Source organism: Microtus ochrogaster, chromosome X (genome assembly GCF_000317375.1).
Source record: "Microtus ochrogaster isolate Prairie Vole_2 chromosome X, MicOch1.0, whole genome shotgun sequence".
Taxonomy (NCBI): Eukaryota; Metazoa; Chordata; class Mammalia; order Rodentia; family Cricetidae; genus Microtus; species Microtus ochrogaster.
This window is the reverse complement of record NC_022026.1, coordinates 47,883,370-47,901,260: the sequence shown is the minus strand read 5'-3', so window position 1 is coordinate 47,901,260 and position 17,891 is coordinate 47,883,370. Positions and strand designations below refer to the sequence as shown.

The window sequence follows — 17,891 nt, the reverse complement described above, 5'->3', positions numbered from 1 at the left end:
TCTCCCTTCCTCTCTCTCTGCCTCTCTCTGCCTCTCTCTACTTCTCTCTGCCTTTCTCTCTCTGCCTCTCTCTGCCTCTCTCTCTGCCTCTCCCTGCCTCTCTCTCTGCCTCTCCTTGCCTCTCCCCTTTGTCTCTGTAAAGGCTGATGAAACACATGGTCAGTGCTGATGAAACACGTATTCGGTGGCTCATTTATGCAGTAACCACACAAAGAATAGTAAAGAACTCACGCTAATACATCAGCTCCAATCAGGAAGGAGCAGCCAAGGGTGCTTGGTACTACAACAACAAGGAAATTAGGATGAAGGAAGTCTGGTGTCTGGCTTGAGGCATTTGGGCTACTTTTGTAGCTCTGTCTTTTAGCCAGTGGGTTTGGGAGGCTCTGAGCATAGAGGAAGCAGCTCAGTAGATTTTCCCAGATGGTGAAGACAGCCTGTTTACCCCCTACTTAGTTTTGTGAACACTTGAGAGTGGGTCCCCGGAAGTACTGTATAGAACTGGCAACTGTTACATTGAGTTGTAGCAACAAATTGAAAATATACTAAAGCTTAAACATAATGAACATTGGTTTCTCAGTCAAACAAAGTCCCCAATGGATGTTTCTGATGGATACCCTACCTCTAAGACTAGAGAGCGGTATATAGGCCCTCACATCTTGTGTTCAACTGTCTTCATTAGGTGGCTTTCCACAAGCCCTTATGAAAAGGATTGGAGCATCACATTTGAAAGGAAGGTTTCTATGAGCCAGGTATTGAAGTGGGTACCACTACTTTTATTCCCTGTTGATTGGCTAGCATTCAGACATGATCACCACTAAGTGCAAGGTAGACTGGAAACTGTAGTCCGGGAATAAGGGGAGATAAATGGGATCAACAGTGAGTCAGTCAACCCTAGATGAAATGTTCTTGGACTGGCTGGTGTTGCGCTTCTGCTTGGGAAGCAGGCTAGTTCTGAGGCATAGTCAGCCTTCCATTACTGTCACATATATCTGAGACAATCATCTTATTAAAAAGATGGTTTATTTTGGCACTCAACTTTGGAAGCTTCAAGCGACAACATGGTTGATTGTTTCTGTTACTTTATTGCCTATGGCAAAGTAGCACATTGGGGCATGGAGTGCACAAGAGGCAAAATGCATCCATCTCAAAGTCAGTCAGTGAAGAAGAGAGGAAGAAGAGGTCCAGACATTCCATTATTCACTTCAGGAACATATTTCCAATTGTCTAAAGAGCTTCTATAAAGCCTCACCTCTTAAAGTTTTCCTTGGGTCAATGATTAAGCTTTTAACACTTGGACCTCTGAGGTACACGTATCCAAACTATGTTACATAGGAAACAAGAACTGAGCTCTAAAAAGGTAAGGGACAGCTGATTCTGGCTGTATCCTTTGGGGCCCCGTAAACACTAGTGACAGTGATGGGAGAGAAGGGAACTAAGGCAGAGGTTGGCCAGGAAACGAAGCTAGGCCTGTCCAAGGTTCAGAATTAGGCCAAGCAATTATGAGTTCTAAAGCAGGAGCCATTACCTACTCTCCCTATCCCCATGCAGGCTCCCAAGACTCTCTACTCGACTTCCCTCCCACCTTCCTTTCCTGCAGTGAGTGTTGTTCATGTTCTGGAAAGCTTTGTTCCTCTCTCCCATCAAAACAACCATTTCCTGGGGATTCACAGGGCTGGAAGGAGGTAGGAAACAATAATTCAACAAATCAAATCCCACCAAGGTGGTAGCAATCTGCCGCGGTTGCTGAGAAACCGATGAGAAAATGAATGGAGAGTACCTTGCAGGGTGCCTGGCACATGCTAAGTCAGAGCTCAGTAAACAGTTTATCATTATCTTCCCGTGGATGTGTGAACAAGAGGCTGTAAAGAATCAGGTATTGAGGAGCTAGCAAAGTCCTGGGAACTAAATTGCTTCCTCCTGTCCTTCCCACCTAAATGTCTTATTATTGAACTGAGGCCTTGTACTCATTGAAAATTGTCCGGGTTGAGTTGGCGATCCTTTAGGGCACGAGGTTCATTGCTTAGGGTGACTGAAAATCCCTGGAAGAGCTCGACATCTGTCTAATGTTCTGAGCATCTTTGTCTCTTTTCCAGGAAATTACTAGTCCTGGGTTCCAGCTGCCCAGCTAGCTGGACAGTGCTGAACACACCTGTCCTCTTATGCCTTTCCTCCAGTCTTTTACTTGTTGTAGAAAACCCTCCTCCGCTCTCCTATTTCTTCTGCTGAAATGCTGACCAAGTGGCAAGATGCAGTGCATATTCCCTGTGCCATAAAGGTTACATGATGGGAAAACACTGTGAATGGAACAGATGAGAAAGAGGAGTGGACATAGTTCTTGATTTGAGCATCACCCTTGTTTCATTCCTACTTGATCACACACAGTGTGTGTGTGTGTGTGTGCATGCATGTGTGTGTGTGTGTGTGTGTGTGTGTGTAAGTAATCACATGCATTCAGAAGGAACTCTTTGCCTAAGTAGGAACTAATGCCTATATTCTCCATTGCCAGCTAGCTAGATGTTCTAGAGCTGATCTTTTCCCTTCCCCACCCAACCTCTGTGTTGTTTATGCCACATTAGCTTAAACCATGACACTTGCTTTAAGATAAATACAATGAATATTTAGTGACTTGAAACAACTCAATATCCATAAGATCCTGCCAAGTGTATTGTTCTTAAGAGAGTTGCCCCCAGGCAGAGGGATGCTTCTGAGAAAACAGAATTCAGGAAAGAAATCACACTGTTTAAAAGATAAGTAAGCCCTCCGCACCCCATCCACACATTGTCTGCATACTTTTCAGAGCAAGGTTGCCATCGTTATAACTGTCATTAGCATCAGGCGGTGCGCACTAGGAGGCGAAGTGGTGTTTATTTAATTTTGGTCCCTGAGTTGGAACACAGGATTACTAGAGGAGAGACTTCCTCTGTTATTTATCCCAGAGACATCTTGCAAATAATATTAAAAAGTCTTTCTGGAGGGCCTCCAGATACATTTCACCAAAGGAACATATCAACTAAACTGACCATCTCTTCAAAAATTTGCTTTTGATAGCTAATCCTCTCTGGTCTCCTTGGGAGCCTTGCTTTTTACAAAATCTTGAGTTACATTTCTCATGAGCTGATTCATTTGAGGCCTGGGCATTGTTATTAAAGCATAATGTCTTCTTCACATGAGGCAGAAAAGGGTCCACCTTTTCTGGGGAAACATGACCCTGCATAGTGGCCTAAATTAGTGATGTTATGATCACTGACATTTTGAAGGTATGTTTGGCATAGGCGATAATGTTGGTGTCCTGCCATGTCCCTCTCATTTACCTCTTACTAGAGGCTGCTTACTTCAAACACCTGTGACTCTCCCTAAAAGTTTATTTTTTTAGGTTTGGTCTCTGGAGTGTGCTAGGCCTGGCCTGCATGCTGGTTAGTTCGAAGTGTCAAAGAATGAACACATCTTTCACTAGCCCTTGACCAGTGATGGCTGGAATCTCCTCTCCATTGCCATAGCTCTGGAGAACATGCTCTTCACTATTTCATGCCGTTCCCTAGTGGAACTGAGCTCCAGTTGTTTAAGTTGGTAAGTTGCTTAATAATTTTCCTTTTTTTTTCCTTTCCAGGCTCTCTGCTTCATTTCTTCTCTGGTCTTTTCTGACCCACCCCCAAATACACTATTTTCCAGCAATTCTTTGTCTTAAGGTCTTTCTAAGTGGGAAACCCAAAATAACTTGCCAGCTGGGCTCACTCAAAACCAGCAACTCTCCCTGCAATCTTCCTCATCATGCTCATCACTAGGGGCAATGACCATTGAGTTTCCATTGTGGCAGTAGCATTATATGTTATATATGTGATACAGTCCTGTACTTCTTTCATGGTAAGGCAGGAACCAGAATAGTGGGAGACGATCTGTCCAGTAACCCTGTCCCATGAAGAAAAGACCGTCTGGATATTGCCCGAATCTCCATACTGGAAAGCACAAAATGACCAATTTCCTTTTGGATGAGAAATAAATGTTTGCTTATTGAGTCTCTAAAGATATGACTAACTATCTCACGTTCATATCCTTCCTTAACTTTGAGTGCCTAAAGGTGGAGGCCATGCTACACTCAGGTACCGTTTTAACACTGCCAGCTAACTTGATTATTTCTTGTAAGGTCTAGTCTCTATGGAAAGATATCAAGATAGACCGGAAGGTTCTTCCTGATTAGTGTCTAGAAGTTTCTCAATTAGAATCCCATTTCTTTTTCCATGGCTTTATCATTCCCGGCTTACATTTATTATATCTGTCAGGGAAACATAATGCTTGAGCTTTATCAATCATATACCTAATCAAGACAGTCGAGCACAGCACTGAAAATTAGTTTATCAGCTTCTTTCTAGAAAATCAAATTTTGATTGGCGGGGGGGACTCAATTCTGACTGCCCAAGGTGAAGCAGGAAGTGCCGGATGTAAGGATGAATGCAAGTAAAGACGAGAAACAGGAAGAAGGCACACATGTGTAGATTTTCCTAGGACTGGGAGCACACAAAGTCTGGAGTGAGTGTGCTTGGTCATTTTAAAAGCAGAGAGAAGTCCTGCCAAAATGAAGACCATCTTCTTTATGCTCTTGTGGTACTTGTTCTTGTGAAGTGTACCCCCAAACTCAGTCTCCTTTACGTCTCCTCTCAGCATCCCAGGGAACAGCTAAGCTGCTGCAGCCTTTGCACCTTAACACTGCCCCCTTGTGGCCCACTGAAGAACGTTCATTCTGTGTTGCATTCCCTCACAACTCCCCTAGAGATGTTCTAACACTTAGGCTGAGCAAGCTCTTTCTTGCTTAGGCCTACGTATTTTACTCTGGCCTAGTTACCACAGAGTCCCTCTTTGTTTTCTGTTTCCCGCTTTATCCCTTCCTTTATCTTCCTGCTCTCCAGGAATCCTTTGTTCTTGTGAGTGAGAAGATGACCCTATTACCATTGGTAAGTGGGGAGAGAAAGCTACTTAAGCCCTTGTGCAAAGAAGGAAAACCAAAGGATTCTAAGTGAAACTATGCACAGCTAAATGGCAAGAACTTCAGAATCCTTGAAAGTGCTCATGAATCCACATATACAAGATATATAAAGTTTTGCTCTTGTTCTTTCTCCTCTAGTCTTCTGCCGATTTTTTAAAATATTTCTTACATCTTTTCCTACCATCTTGAATTTCTGATACTGTGATAGCACTATTGTCTCTTTTCGTTTTTTTAAAATATGATGGTAGAGCCAAGGAGAACAGCGCTGAAGGTCTTGATGAGCACTCCATGGGCCAGGCGCTGGAGCAAGAACCTTACTTAAGAGAGCTCTCTTCACATAACAACCATCCCACATGAGAGGCCTTTATTTTTCAGTCTTCCAGAGAGGGAAACTGAGGCTTGGAACTAACTTTCCCCAAGGCTATCCAACCGACAGTTAGTAAAAGTTGAAGTTTGAGCCTGGGCCCAGAATGAACTGGCACCATTTCTACACCAGTGCTTGATGAGGGGCTCGCAGGCCTTAAGAAAAGGGAAAACACTGAACCCAAGTCCTCTGTACTCTAGAATTCTATAACTCCTTCTTTCTAGTGACCCCCTCAGAGGGTCTATTTCTGGCATAGTGGTTTCTGGAAAATGTCCTTCTAATGACATAGGATTATAAACAATCGTTTTTCCCAGAACAAAAATTTAACCTTTGTATCTCAATCTAATTAGAAGTATTTTCTCTTTCAGAAGGCAGGTTTTTCCCCCCTCTTCATTCCAAATTTAAGAGGTTTCTTTGTTGCCAGAAAAAAAAATTCCCTCACACCCTAGCTCTTCAAGATAACAGACCAGGCCTGAGACCTCAAAGGTGACTTGTGCTTTTGTGCAAACTGCCCTTCTAGCTCAGGCACCTGAGAATGTTTGGAGGCTAGGTGTCTGGTGGAAAGTTGTAGAGGGTCAGCTGAAGGCAGGGATTAGCAGTGGTAGTTCGCACAGGTCACTGTCAATTTAAGCAAGCCCTACCACCTCAACAGGTCCTCGGGATTGTATCCTGTGATGCTGGGGCGTTCTTCTTCCCTTCTATGGAGACTCATCAAAATGGGAGGAGAACATGTCTCTCCTCCTAATGTCAGGGTCGGCCCTCTATAGGAAATAAACACTGGCCTCTACCTAGAGCAAGTCCTTGTCCTCATATCACCCCCGCACAGCTGTCTAGGAACTGGTATTCCCTTGTAGAAATGTATTCCGTCATCTCCATAGGAAATATGAGCCTGGAAAGAACAATGGAGAAAGCAGACAACCTTGGGAAAGTGTGGATTTGGTTTCTGCCTTGAGAACTAAGCCAATAAAAAAGGTGATGTCTCTTTAGAGAAAATAGACTAGGAAATGCAGGTCTAGACCACAGTAGGTCCCCAGATAATTTTTGAAAGGATGGATAAATGAATGAACACAAATCTGGTTTCCTACTCCTGCCTTATGCTAGGACCTGCAATGGTCTCAAGGGCCATTGTTAATCCTTAGGAGTCAGGCTAGCGACAGTTAGGACAGTAGATGAGAAAATAAATGGAGAGCTTTATGGCATTATTTACCAGAAAGAGAAAGGAAGTAGAATGACCCACCCAGCCAGGCTCCCAGATTTCTCTTCAACTCTTCTAGAGGCCAACAAAGACATGGTGTATCAGACCTGAGAACTGGAGCTTCCCTCTTTTCAATTCTGCTTGGCTCACATGTTCCTCAGTGTCCTTTAACATCTGAAACAAAGACAATGGGTCAGATAATGTGCTTCGGTGGAAGAAACACAGTTTTGAGACCCAGTGTTCGCTGTGCTGTGTGAACTTGAACAAGCCATTTGACCTCTGGGTGTCAGCTTCCTGCTCTGTAAAACAGGGAGGATGGATTGGGCTAGTGACCAGTCTAAACTTATTTAGACAGAAGAGCCCTAGAAATCTAACTGGACTCTGCCTGAGAGATTCCTCTCTCTCTTGCTGAGTGGCAGCATTTCCTTCATATGCTCCCATCAGGGAAAACTGTACGCATGTACACACAGACACATAAACACCGCGTGTGTTCTTATGCTTTTGTATTAACATTGCTACAGGAATACAGTGAGAATGAAAAGTATGAGATGATAAACTGAACATATATAACTTTTGTAGCACCCCGAGCCATGCATTTCTCTTTTTCTCCAGGACCATCTTCAAACTGTTGATGTCAATGGCCAGTTAATGACACTGGATCTGTGCTCGCCATAGATTTTAAACCAGTTTAGGAGCAGATCTAATAACTGTATTCACTTTCTGACAAAACTTTCCACAGTCAGTGCCTATCTTTACTAAGGTTGGTCTCAGCTGAAATCTGTACGACCACCATAGCTTTAATAACATAAGTAGTGGTTTCAGTAACTCATTTCCAATGTTAATTTGGATCATCACATTCCTTTTGGAGGACTGTATAAGTCTCTGCACGTAAAATAGAGCCAAATGTAAGGTGTGTGACTACTTTGTGTTGTTTTTCATATTGTAACCAATTTAGGAATGCGTTCAAGTAATAATTATGTTCAGAGCTTTGTGCGATGTTTAAAGCTCAGAAAATTCAATCACTGGAGTAAGTAATTGACAATTACTACGCCCCGTGGGGAGAGAAAACCCATTTTTGAACCCAGTTGGAGTTGCTTCCTAGATAGTGCACCCTGGGTCCTGAGTGGTGAAACTATATGTGTATCCGGCATTAAAGGACAAAAATACGCTGGCCAATAGTTAATGGCGAGTGATGTTTTTTATACAGAATTGGTTAATTTACTGAGGGTATTGTGTAAGTCCTAGTGAAAAGTGGAAAAAGAATAAGAATGGGGATTGAATGGAAGGAGCAGGGTTTTCTCAGAGGGCCCTAGCAAACCACCCTTGCAGGAGGGGGAAACTTCTCACCTCTTCATGAGATTAGGGTCCATAGGGAGACAATGGGAGGGCCAGAGGGAGGTTGAGAGGGTTTGGGGTGATAATGGTTTCTGTATTTTCTGTGACTTAAGAAGGAAGAATGGGTTTTGATCCTACTGCATGTACTGGCTTTGGGGGAGCCTAGGCAGTTTCGATGTTCACCTTACTAGACCTGGATGGAGGTGGGCGGTCCTTGGACTTCCCACAGGTCAGGGAACCCTGATTACTCTTCAAGCTGATGAGGGAGAGGGACTTGATTGGGGGAGGGGGAGGGAAATGGGAGGCAGTGGCGGGGAGGAGGCAGAAATCCTTAATAATTAAATAAATTTTAAAAAAAAGAAGGAAGATCAGTCACTAGGAAAGCCAGAAAGCTGTCCTGCGCTCTAGCTGTAGGTTGAGGAGCAATCCTGATTGCACATTAGAATCACCTGGTGAACCTTATGTACTCCAGGGCCCTATCTGCATCCCATAATATTGGAATCAGTCTTGGGGGTGGGATCCAGGCATTGTATGTTTTAATTGATCCCAGGAAATTCTAGTGCACAGCTCAGTTTGAGAACCAATAATAGGCAAGTGCTTTCAAACCTTAATATACGTACACATCGCTCAAGTATCTTGTTGACACGAAGATCCTGATTCAGTGGATCTGGGTTTTGGCTTACGATTCTGCATTTCAAACAAGCTTGTGAGGGATGCTGTTGTAGCTGCTCCAAGGACTTCAATTTCAACAAGGATGTAGACAGTCCTGCGGACCAGACATAATTGATAACTGGTACTTGCTCCATATAAACTAGGGCTATTGGTGTTTTACCACTGGAGAAAATAGCTCTCAGGAAACTTCCAGGATGCACAGCCATGTGCCATGTAACAATGCTTTGATCAAAGATGGACTGCAGTACAATGGTTATTCCACAAGATTGTATCACCAAGTAACATCATAATCATATCCGATTGTCCAGACACAGCCTGTTGAGTTTACAATTGACAAACTTGACCAACACTACGGATCTCAGCATATATCAAAGTCATTAAGTGACATGTGTCAATCATTTAAAAAATAATTGCTATAGGGAAAAAAGTTGTCTTGATTAGAAAAAAATCTAGGTGAGATTTATTTTGTTGGAACAGGATAATGAGTCGTATTTGCACCCTGTTTATGATAAAGAGCATCATTGGGAACAGGCGTAGTCTTTGATTCCTCCAGAACTCCTCAGCAGGGACAGAGGCCCAAAGGTGGGACTTTTAAACCTTGCTCGAGCCTCTTAGCCTAGAATATGTCCAAATTAGCGCAGGTCATTAAAGTTGTTTTCCCTTAAGTGAAGTCCACTTTCTGAATGACCTCAGTTCAGTAATCTCAAGGGCTCCACAGGGCCTTCAAGCAACAAGCGATCTTGGCTCAAGTTGCTATGAAATAAATCCCTTTCCACTTGTCCTCCACACTGAAGTAGCCACTCCTGAAGTCTTTGCTTAGAGCTGCTTGATTCCTCAGACCAGGCACCCTGTGCAATCTTTTGGCTAGCTTCTATGGTGAAGATGCTTTCAGTTCATAAAATACAGTCAAACCTTTATCTAGATGGTGATCTGGGCCTCTAAAAGGGCTCCTAGTAGACCCTGTAAATGCTTGGCTCAGAAATCAGGCTTTCCCTGAGTCAGGGACTTTGCCACTGGAGTTTATAGCACATGCTGAGATTCTTTTAGTTTGAGTTGGCACAGGGTCTTCAGGGGTTCTTTCAGTGGTATGAGTTAGGATGTGACTGAGGACATTAGGGGTAAAGATAGTAGGTTATTTGCAAGCTGGTTTGTGTGTGTGTGTGTGTGTGTGTGTGTGTGTGTGTGTGTGTGTGTGTGTGTGTGAGAGAGAGAGAGAGAGAGAGAGAGAGAGAGAGAGAGAGAGAGAGAGAGTGATAGATAGTCTTAAATATCCACAATAAGGAAATAGGTGAATTTTAACATCTGGAGAATGACCAAATTATCTGAATGGTGATAATCAAGTAGCTTGCTTTTTAGATGAAGCCGCAAATGAAGCCTCCTTATAAAAGGAAGTAGCACTTATATAAACATATGTCAGCTTAAAGTAGATTCCTGTGCAATGCTGTGGAAGAGATAGCCAGAGAAGCAGGGTAGCTTGTACGGATGGTAGGTGCGGGTGTGATTCTGCTCACTGACTTACCACCTGGGAGATGTACCTGAGATCACCTCCATCATATATGTGGTTTCTTATAAAGAGAATAGTCATTCTGATTTTTTTTCTGGTTACAGTAGACAAACACAGAATGATCCCACATTCTTTGTCCACAAAACCCTTCCACATACATACTGTCTCACGGGAGTCCCTCACAGTGGAGGTGGTGGCCACCATTATGCTACCCCATGACACCAAGGGCCCACCCTGTACTCTTCCTCAAAGTTCATATACCTCTGTTGTAACTGGTCTTGCTGCGCATTGGCCACTTTAGGTCCTCGTTTTCTCACCTGTCAGAAATGTCTGGAATAGGGTAGAGGAATGCTTATAAAATTCAACACCCCAGTTCACCAGGATTCTACAAATGGCAACCCCGTGGTCAGAAGACAAAGGGATCAATACCAAGCCCAGAAATGCTTGAATATTCATTCACCTACCAATTCATCCAGAAAACATTTCCTAAGTGCCTACTGTTCACTAAATACAATGTCAGCTCCAAGGAGGAAGGCAGTCTGCTGCTAGTAAAGAAACAAGGAACTACACAAATTCAGTATGAGGGCAGAGTCGGGACTAGACAAGGTTAAGTCTGAGTCCTGTGGGATCTCCGTGAGAATGAAGGAAGTGTCTTTTGAGCTGGGTCCCAGCATCTAACCCATAAGCAGAAGTTAGCTGGGTGAAGACAAAGGCCAGAGAGGGCTCCAGCCTGAGGGGTCAGAACCTGTCTGTGGCATAAGTTGATATTTATAATACAACAAATCTGTGACTTTACAAGCCTCTAGGTCCAGCTATGTTCTCAGACCTTCCTTTCCCACCATTCTCCATTGCCATTTCTCCCAGAGTCTGTCTGGGGGACATAAAGGCTACAGGGGTGAGGCCAAGCAACTGACCAAGAACAGAAAATGAAAGTAGGTCCAGAGTGCCCATGTGCCCTGCTCTTCTAAGCCATCATTGTCATCATTTACTAGATCTCTCCCCCCCCCCATGTGTGTGTGTTTTCTATTTATCTCCTTCCACCATTCTCTTAAACACAGTGAAAATGAACATAGGAAAAATGGTTGGTGAGTTTTTTTAAACCTATTTGAAAATGAAGTTTTAGGAAACCCAAACACAAGGAGACATTGCCTGCTCCCTTTGCTTGAGCTTAAGTTAGTGGTTGCTATGATGCTCTTTGATTTGAAAGCTTGGCTGAGTGGGGATGATGGGCCTCTACCTCCTTCGAAGTCATTAACTACCTTCTGGCCTCATCCTCAGGGAGATAGACTTGCCCTTTGAACCCTCAATTCATGAGTTGCTATTTTTATTCTCAGGGCGTACATAGCCAGGACTTCTAATACCAGCTTCTGCAGCAGCAATGGCGGAGGCATCACCCTCTAGCACCACCCCTTGTCCACTGCGGACAGTGTCCGGAGCTGTGGGAGGGTATTGCTTGGCAGGTTGAACAGGAAGAGCTGGGACACGTAGAAGACAGAAAGAGCCTTTCTGGAGTGTGGCAAGCTAGATGATGGAAGCTGTTTGTATTTTCTTGACAGGGGTATCCCTGAGAACAGTGTCATACCTAGTAGAGAAGAAGCAGCAGAAACAGCCCGTTTTGGCATGCCAGTGACCCTCCAGAGAAACGGATGGAGTTATTCACAGGCAATCTTTGGCTGAGACTCTTAGGGCAAGAAAGGCGGAAGTGAGACTGTCCAGTGGCTTCCTTTCTTTTTTACTCCCGAAATACTTCAAATTCATTTCCTCCACCTGCACTCTGGCGTGGCCTGCATGCTATTTAGCTTGTCGTGTCTGTTTCCAGAAACAAGGAGCCCCAGAAAAGAAGGACCTGCAAGTCTTTCTGTCACTTCTGTGACCTGAGGACAGGTGGGTACTGGCTAGTAGGCTGAGCGATGTCCTGCCATTGGTCCTCTGGTAGAATTGCAGTAGTCACTTCAGGCTGTACTCCCCAATAACAGAAGCGCCAGTGAGGACGAGCTAGAGCAGAGCCCCAGGGAGAAACTAGACTTCTGACGGGTTCGTGAGTTTGTTGGGAAACACGTGGCCTCTACTTTGACTAGGTCTTATTCTCAGGTTGTCTTTGCTGCAGTTCTCCTCAGGCGATTGTTCTGGCTAGAGACCAAAATACGGAGAGGATGCCTGAGGGTGGCCTGGAATTCTAGTCCCGCTTTCAGAGTATACTTAAGCTAGTTATCTGGCTTCACTGTGGAATGAATTTCCCTGTTGACCAAATGGGCATGATTCTAGTCTTCTGAAAACATCATCTCACAGACTGAGCAGTCAGTCATGCACTGGAATTTCTCAGCAGAGGGTGGAACCAGGCAAATGTGCAACTACTCCATATCTTGCTTGCTATCTGTGGGAGGCAGCCAACAGTGCAAAGCGTGCAAAGGTCCCTTCTTCGTGGCCTTATCGGGACAATGCTGGGAAAGGCAGCAGGCATGTTGGGGTAGAGACCTCTGGGAAGTCCCCTGCCCTGGCAAGGTCCCATCCTCCCACCCTGATCAGGAGAGTTCTGCAGGAGGTGGCAGGCCTAGATCAGGGCCAGGCAGAGGGAACTAAGAAAGTTTCCCAGGAAACAGTGAGGGGCTAGCACTTGAGGTGAAGGCATGTGCAAGTGACTGGTAGAGAGGCATTCCGAGAGTTGCCTTCTTTTCCTCAGGAGTGGGTGAGGGGAAGTTGAAAGAAGGAAGGACTAGGGAGGGAGACTATCACTTCTGGAAATCGAAATAGACACAGTCCTCATGAGGAAGTACAGAAAACTCAAACATGGCACAGAGTATGTCTTGGTTTCTGCTGTTACCTCTTAGTCATCAGTCTTGGGCAGGTGTCTGGAGGTGGCTTCGCTGACAGTTGCTGCCCTTGTCCTTATCAGTTCCTCCTAAGCTTCTCCTCATCTTTTTCTCATTCTTTCATGGGAGTTCCAGCCAGTGTATGATGTAGGAGGGTCTTCTAGCTATCTGTTGCTTTCATTGGTTAATTAATAAAGAAAACTGTTTGGCCTGATAGGTCAGACCATAGGTAGGTGGGGAAGACAGAACAGAATTGTGGGAGAAAGAAAGCAGAGTCAGGCAGACGCCATGCTTCTCCTACCCAAGACGGATGGTGGTTAGACTCATGCCGGTAAGCCACAGGCAAGTGGCAATATACATTAATAGAAATGGGTTAATCTAGATGTGAGAGTTAGCTAGTAAGAGGCTAGAACTAATGGGCCACGCAGTGTTTAAATGAATACAATTTGTGTGTTGTTATGTTGGGTGTAAAGCTAGCCATGCAGGAGCGGGGCGGGATGAAAAGCAGGCCTGCTCGCCTCATCACAAGTGTGAGGGACCAGTTGGACCTTTGTGGAGGAAATCTTCGATTACTACAGCCTTCACAGGATTGTGTGCCTCTGCAATAAACGTTTAGCCATCTGTTGCTGCTGCCTCCTCTGGTGTGTTGTTTCCCCCTACAACACAACATGCTACAGATCTTGTCTGATGGAAAACGTACAGCTTCTCTAGATTATAAGCTTCATGAAAGTAGAAGCCTCATCTCTTACTCATAGCTTAAATGCTAGTCCTCAGAACGCAGTAAGCATACACAAAATAAATGGGTTACATAAGTAAATGAATGTATGCATGTGAGAATGATTGTCATTTTGAAAATATGACGTTTTCTGGGCTGAATTAAGGTTCTGTCTTCTCAAGAACTAAGCCCTTTGGCTAGGGTAAGTGCCCTCAGCCTTTCTAGAAGCAGGCTGCCTCCCAACTGTCCTAAGGAGATTTCTTGCCAAGGTACTGGGTCAACTTGTAGTTTCCAGAGGGCAGATTGCCCACAGGGACATGGGCTTTACGGTCCTCCCTTGGAATTACTGCAATGTTTCTTGCCAAAAGCATGACACACCAGTTATACGCTACAGAGCTGTTTGTACTTTCCCCACCCCCTCTTTCCTCAAAGCAACTCCTTATTCTGTGCATTTGACATATTTTGATGGCTTGAAAATGTCTTGGAATTGTTCATTTGTTAAGACTGCATTCCTATAGTAAGACTGCATTTAAAACACCGAGATGTGGCTTACCTCTCTCTCTTGTTTGAGAGATTGTGATGGCAGTTTAGGGGTGAGATGATAAGGGCATGATGACCACAGGACCAAAGTCTGGTGTAGAGGGTTCTTCTATGTGTTGCTTTTATTTGTTAATGAATAAAGAACCTGGCTTGGCCTATAGCGAGGTAGAAGGAAGGCGGAGTCAGAGAGAAGTCATGTAGCCCCTCCAGACACAGATGCCCAGACTTTCCCCAATAAGCCACAGCCTCATGGGGCTACACGGATTAAGAAAAACGGATTAAATTAAGAGTAAGAGTTAGCCAATAAGAAGTTAGAGCTAATGGGCCAAGCAGTGATTTAATTAGTACAGTTTCTGTGTGGTTATTTCGGGGCTAAGCGGCTGGGAACTAACTAGTGGCCTTCTTACAACAGACGTCTACATAGGTAAGACAGGTGAGGTCAAGAATCGGTTTTGCCTCAGGCTTTTCCAGTGAAATTGAGGATTATTGAATTATTATTAAGCCCAACCACACTCCAGGGCTGCACAGATCCCTGAGTTAGACATGGTGCCTGCCTTCTCCATGGTAACAAGGCTAAATATGGACGCGTTTCCATGGAGAGCCATACTGCAGCTGCAGCCCTGCTTCCTCCAGGAAGCATCCTCTCTGGGCTTCTTTGGCCCCCTAGGAAGTGGCTGTCAGTGTTCAGGAAGCATGTAGGGCATCAAGACCAAGGCTTTCACCTTGGACAATTTTTGTTTCCAACAGATCCTTCATTTCTCCATCAGCTCTCCTTTTTCTTGGTAATTAGATGCTGGGGGAGGGCAGGGGTCACAAAGATGGACACGTGAGCCTAATGGGCTCGATGACCATGCATGAAAACCATTCCATCTTCCCTTTGCTCTGAGGAGCGGGGTTTCCCAGGATCAGAGCAAAGGGAATGTGATTGGCTAGCGGGAGACAGTAAGACAACTCTAATGAGCCTTGGGTAAACACACTGCTCTCTCAATCTCCAAACCTATTGGAAGAATTTTTGCCACAGAGTTCTTGAAATGCTTTCTGAAATTTTCCATAATTTCAAAACAATCTCATAATTACATCTACAAAGAGTTTTTTTTTAATGTGCCATTCTATAGCCAAAGACTATTCAAATGAGACAAGGTTTTGTTTTTCTTTAAGGGAAAGTAAGTCTGCTGCCTTTCCAACTTTGAACTAGCTCAAATCTCTACATTTAACTGTCTGACAGAGCAATGTGGAATGAAACTTTGTTTTTGTTGAAAGATCAAAATATAAGCTGAGTATTAGGCTTAAAAATATCCTGTTTAACATCACTTGGCTATTTAGAGATTACATCATGTGTGTTTATAACTTAATCGCCTGTTAAATTGGGTCTTTATAAGCACAGCTGATCATATGGGTGTGCTCGTGTATATTAGGAAATATCTATAATGAGTATGTATACATAGCGAGCTGAGTTGTGCTGCCCAGTTAACTAAGCTATGGAAACTATTTTGAGACTGGAGAGATCTTGCGAGGCAGTTAAAAATAGTCTCTTAAGAAAGATTCTTATTGTGTGTTCTGTGTTGCAGGCCACGTGGCACCAGAGCCAAGTGATGGATGACCTGCAGTCCCAGAACCTCTCTATGGACATGACTGATTCTTCTCCCACTCTGGCCAACAACAGACTAGAGAATGGCATGGCCCAGCTGATAACTACCGAGGCTTGGAACATCAACTCCACTGACCTGGTCAAGAAGGCCCTGGTGACCGTGCCGACCCCATCCATTCTGAACCCCCCAGCTGAGTCTCAGAGTGGCATGGCTCTGAAGGTAGCAGCCACTGTGCTGCAGCCCCTGTGCCTCGGGGAAAGCCCAGTGGTGATGCCCATTCACATGCAGGTGGAGGGAAGCTCTGCCCAGGAGCTCAACCCCAACGGCAATGCTACCTACGTGATGACGACACAAGGCCCCGTACAGCTGCCAGTGGTGTTAGAGCAGCATGTTTTCCAGCACCTCAACTCCCCCCTGGTCCTGCCACAGGAGGCCCCATGCTCCTCCAATGCTATTCACAACAACCTCTTCCAGGGGGCCAAGGACTCTGAGGCCCAGCCTCAGCTCCTGGACCTGCGGATCCCAAGCCAGCCGCAGGAGCCCACATTGCCATTTGAAGCTGTGCTCCAGAATTTATTCCCCACACAAGGCTCTCTGGGCCCTCCACCTTGCCAGCCTCCTCCTGGCTATGCTCCAGTGCCTCCGCAGCCCTTTAACTCTCCCTTGTCTCCCCTGGTTCCACCAGCTACCCTCTTGGTGCCCTATCCTGTGATTGTCCCCTTGCCAGTGCCAGTGCCCATCCCCATCCCTGTCCCCGTACCTCAGAGTTCTGAATCCAAGTTCAGCCCCAGTTTCCCCAAGCCACCATCTTCCTTCAGCCTGCACTCCTTCAAAGGCACCCAGACCACCCTGGAAAAGGATGAACTGAAGTCCCTAGACATCCTCCAGCCAAAAGAGTATTTCCAGGTCAGCCGCCACACAGTCATCAAGATGGGGAGTGAGAACGAGGCACTGGATCTCTCCATGAAGTCAGTACCCTGGCTCAAGGCTAGGCAAGCTAGCCCCCCTGTCTTCCAAGAGGATGCAGCCCTAGACCTGTCCCTGGCAGCCCACCGAAAGGCCGAGGCTCCCCCAGAGACACTGTATGACAGCAGCAGCGTGTCGGCAGACAGCCAGGGTCACACTGCGCTGGAGAAACTTCCTAGCAGTATGGACATGACCTTTGCCCCTGCCAAGTCTCGTGAGGCATCGGCCATGATGGATAACCACATCAACGGCAGCAATGGCACTGAATTGGTCAGCCAGTCCAGCCACCCTAGCAGTGAGGTGAAGGCTGAAAATAACATTGAGATTGTAAGTGAGCCCCAGGCAGCGAAGGTCATTGTCTCAGTTGAAGACACTGTGCCTACCATCTTCTGTGGCAAGATTAAAGGCCTCTCAGGGGTATCCACCAAAAACTTCTCCTTCAAAAGAGAAGACTCTGTGCTTCAGGGTTATGACATCAACAGCCAAGGAGAAGATTCCCTGGGAAATGCCGAGCCCCTTAGGAAACCCATCAAAAACCGGAGCATAAAGTTAAAGAAAGTGAACTCCCAGGAAATACACATGCTCCCAATTAAAAAACAACGGCTGGCCACCTTTTTTCCGAGAAAGTAAATAAGGGCTTTAAAACATTTTTATGATTAGGACATGGGGAAAGGTGTGTTGGTTTTTTAAAAGGTCATCTAAAACAAATTATCTTTGTTAATTATTTTGGGGTGTAGGTGGGAGGCAGAAAGGCAAATTAGCTAGAATCATTTTCTTTTTTAATTTTTGACTTTTCACAAATGAGTAAATAAGAGCAACCTATTTTTCAAGCAGATTGCACATTTTTTTGCAGCTTTAATGGAATATTGGGTGAATCAGAGGGGTAAAAGCTATTTTCATTGCCACAAAGTGCTTTGATGATGTAATACCTAATAAAGGGTAGGATGAAGATTTCACAATAAACGTTTGTTTGCACTAATTGGTTGCAGTATTCTGTCATTTGTAAAATTTACATTTCTCAAGGGGCATGACTGGCCTAAACCCTGGCTTGTAAAGACTCTCTAATTTATTACTGTTTAGAGACCTAAGCTCTTCAGGCATGTTGGGAAATATTGCCTTGTGCCCCAGAGAAGGAGGATTCAGTGAGTGTATGGTCTCTAGCAAGTCACTTTTCCCTCTGCGCCTTTTTCGTGGCAAAGGACTAGGGAGGGTACAGAGAGGTG

At 44.9% G+C, this 17,891-nt stretch overlaps 1 protein-coding gene across 3 annotated transcripts in view; it reads left to right on the top strand.

The window, feature by feature from the left end:
- Rai2 (retinoic acid induced 2) overlaps positions 1–17,638 on the top strand; it is a 65,914-nt gene extending 48,276 nt beyond the window's left edge. For all 3 annotated transcript variants that reach the window (XM_005358782.2, XM_005358783.2, XM_026784693.1), the window contains exon 2: positions 15,682–17,638. In XM_005358782.2, the coding sequence (XP_005358839.1) occupies positions 15,706–17,298 (1,593 nt within the window). In that variant the 5' untranslated portion in view covers positions 15,682–15,705 and the 3' untranslated portion in view covers positions 17,299–17,638. The remainder of the gene's footprint in view (positions 1–15,681) is intronic.
- The last annotated feature ends 253 nt before the right edge of the window (positions 17,639–17,891 follow it).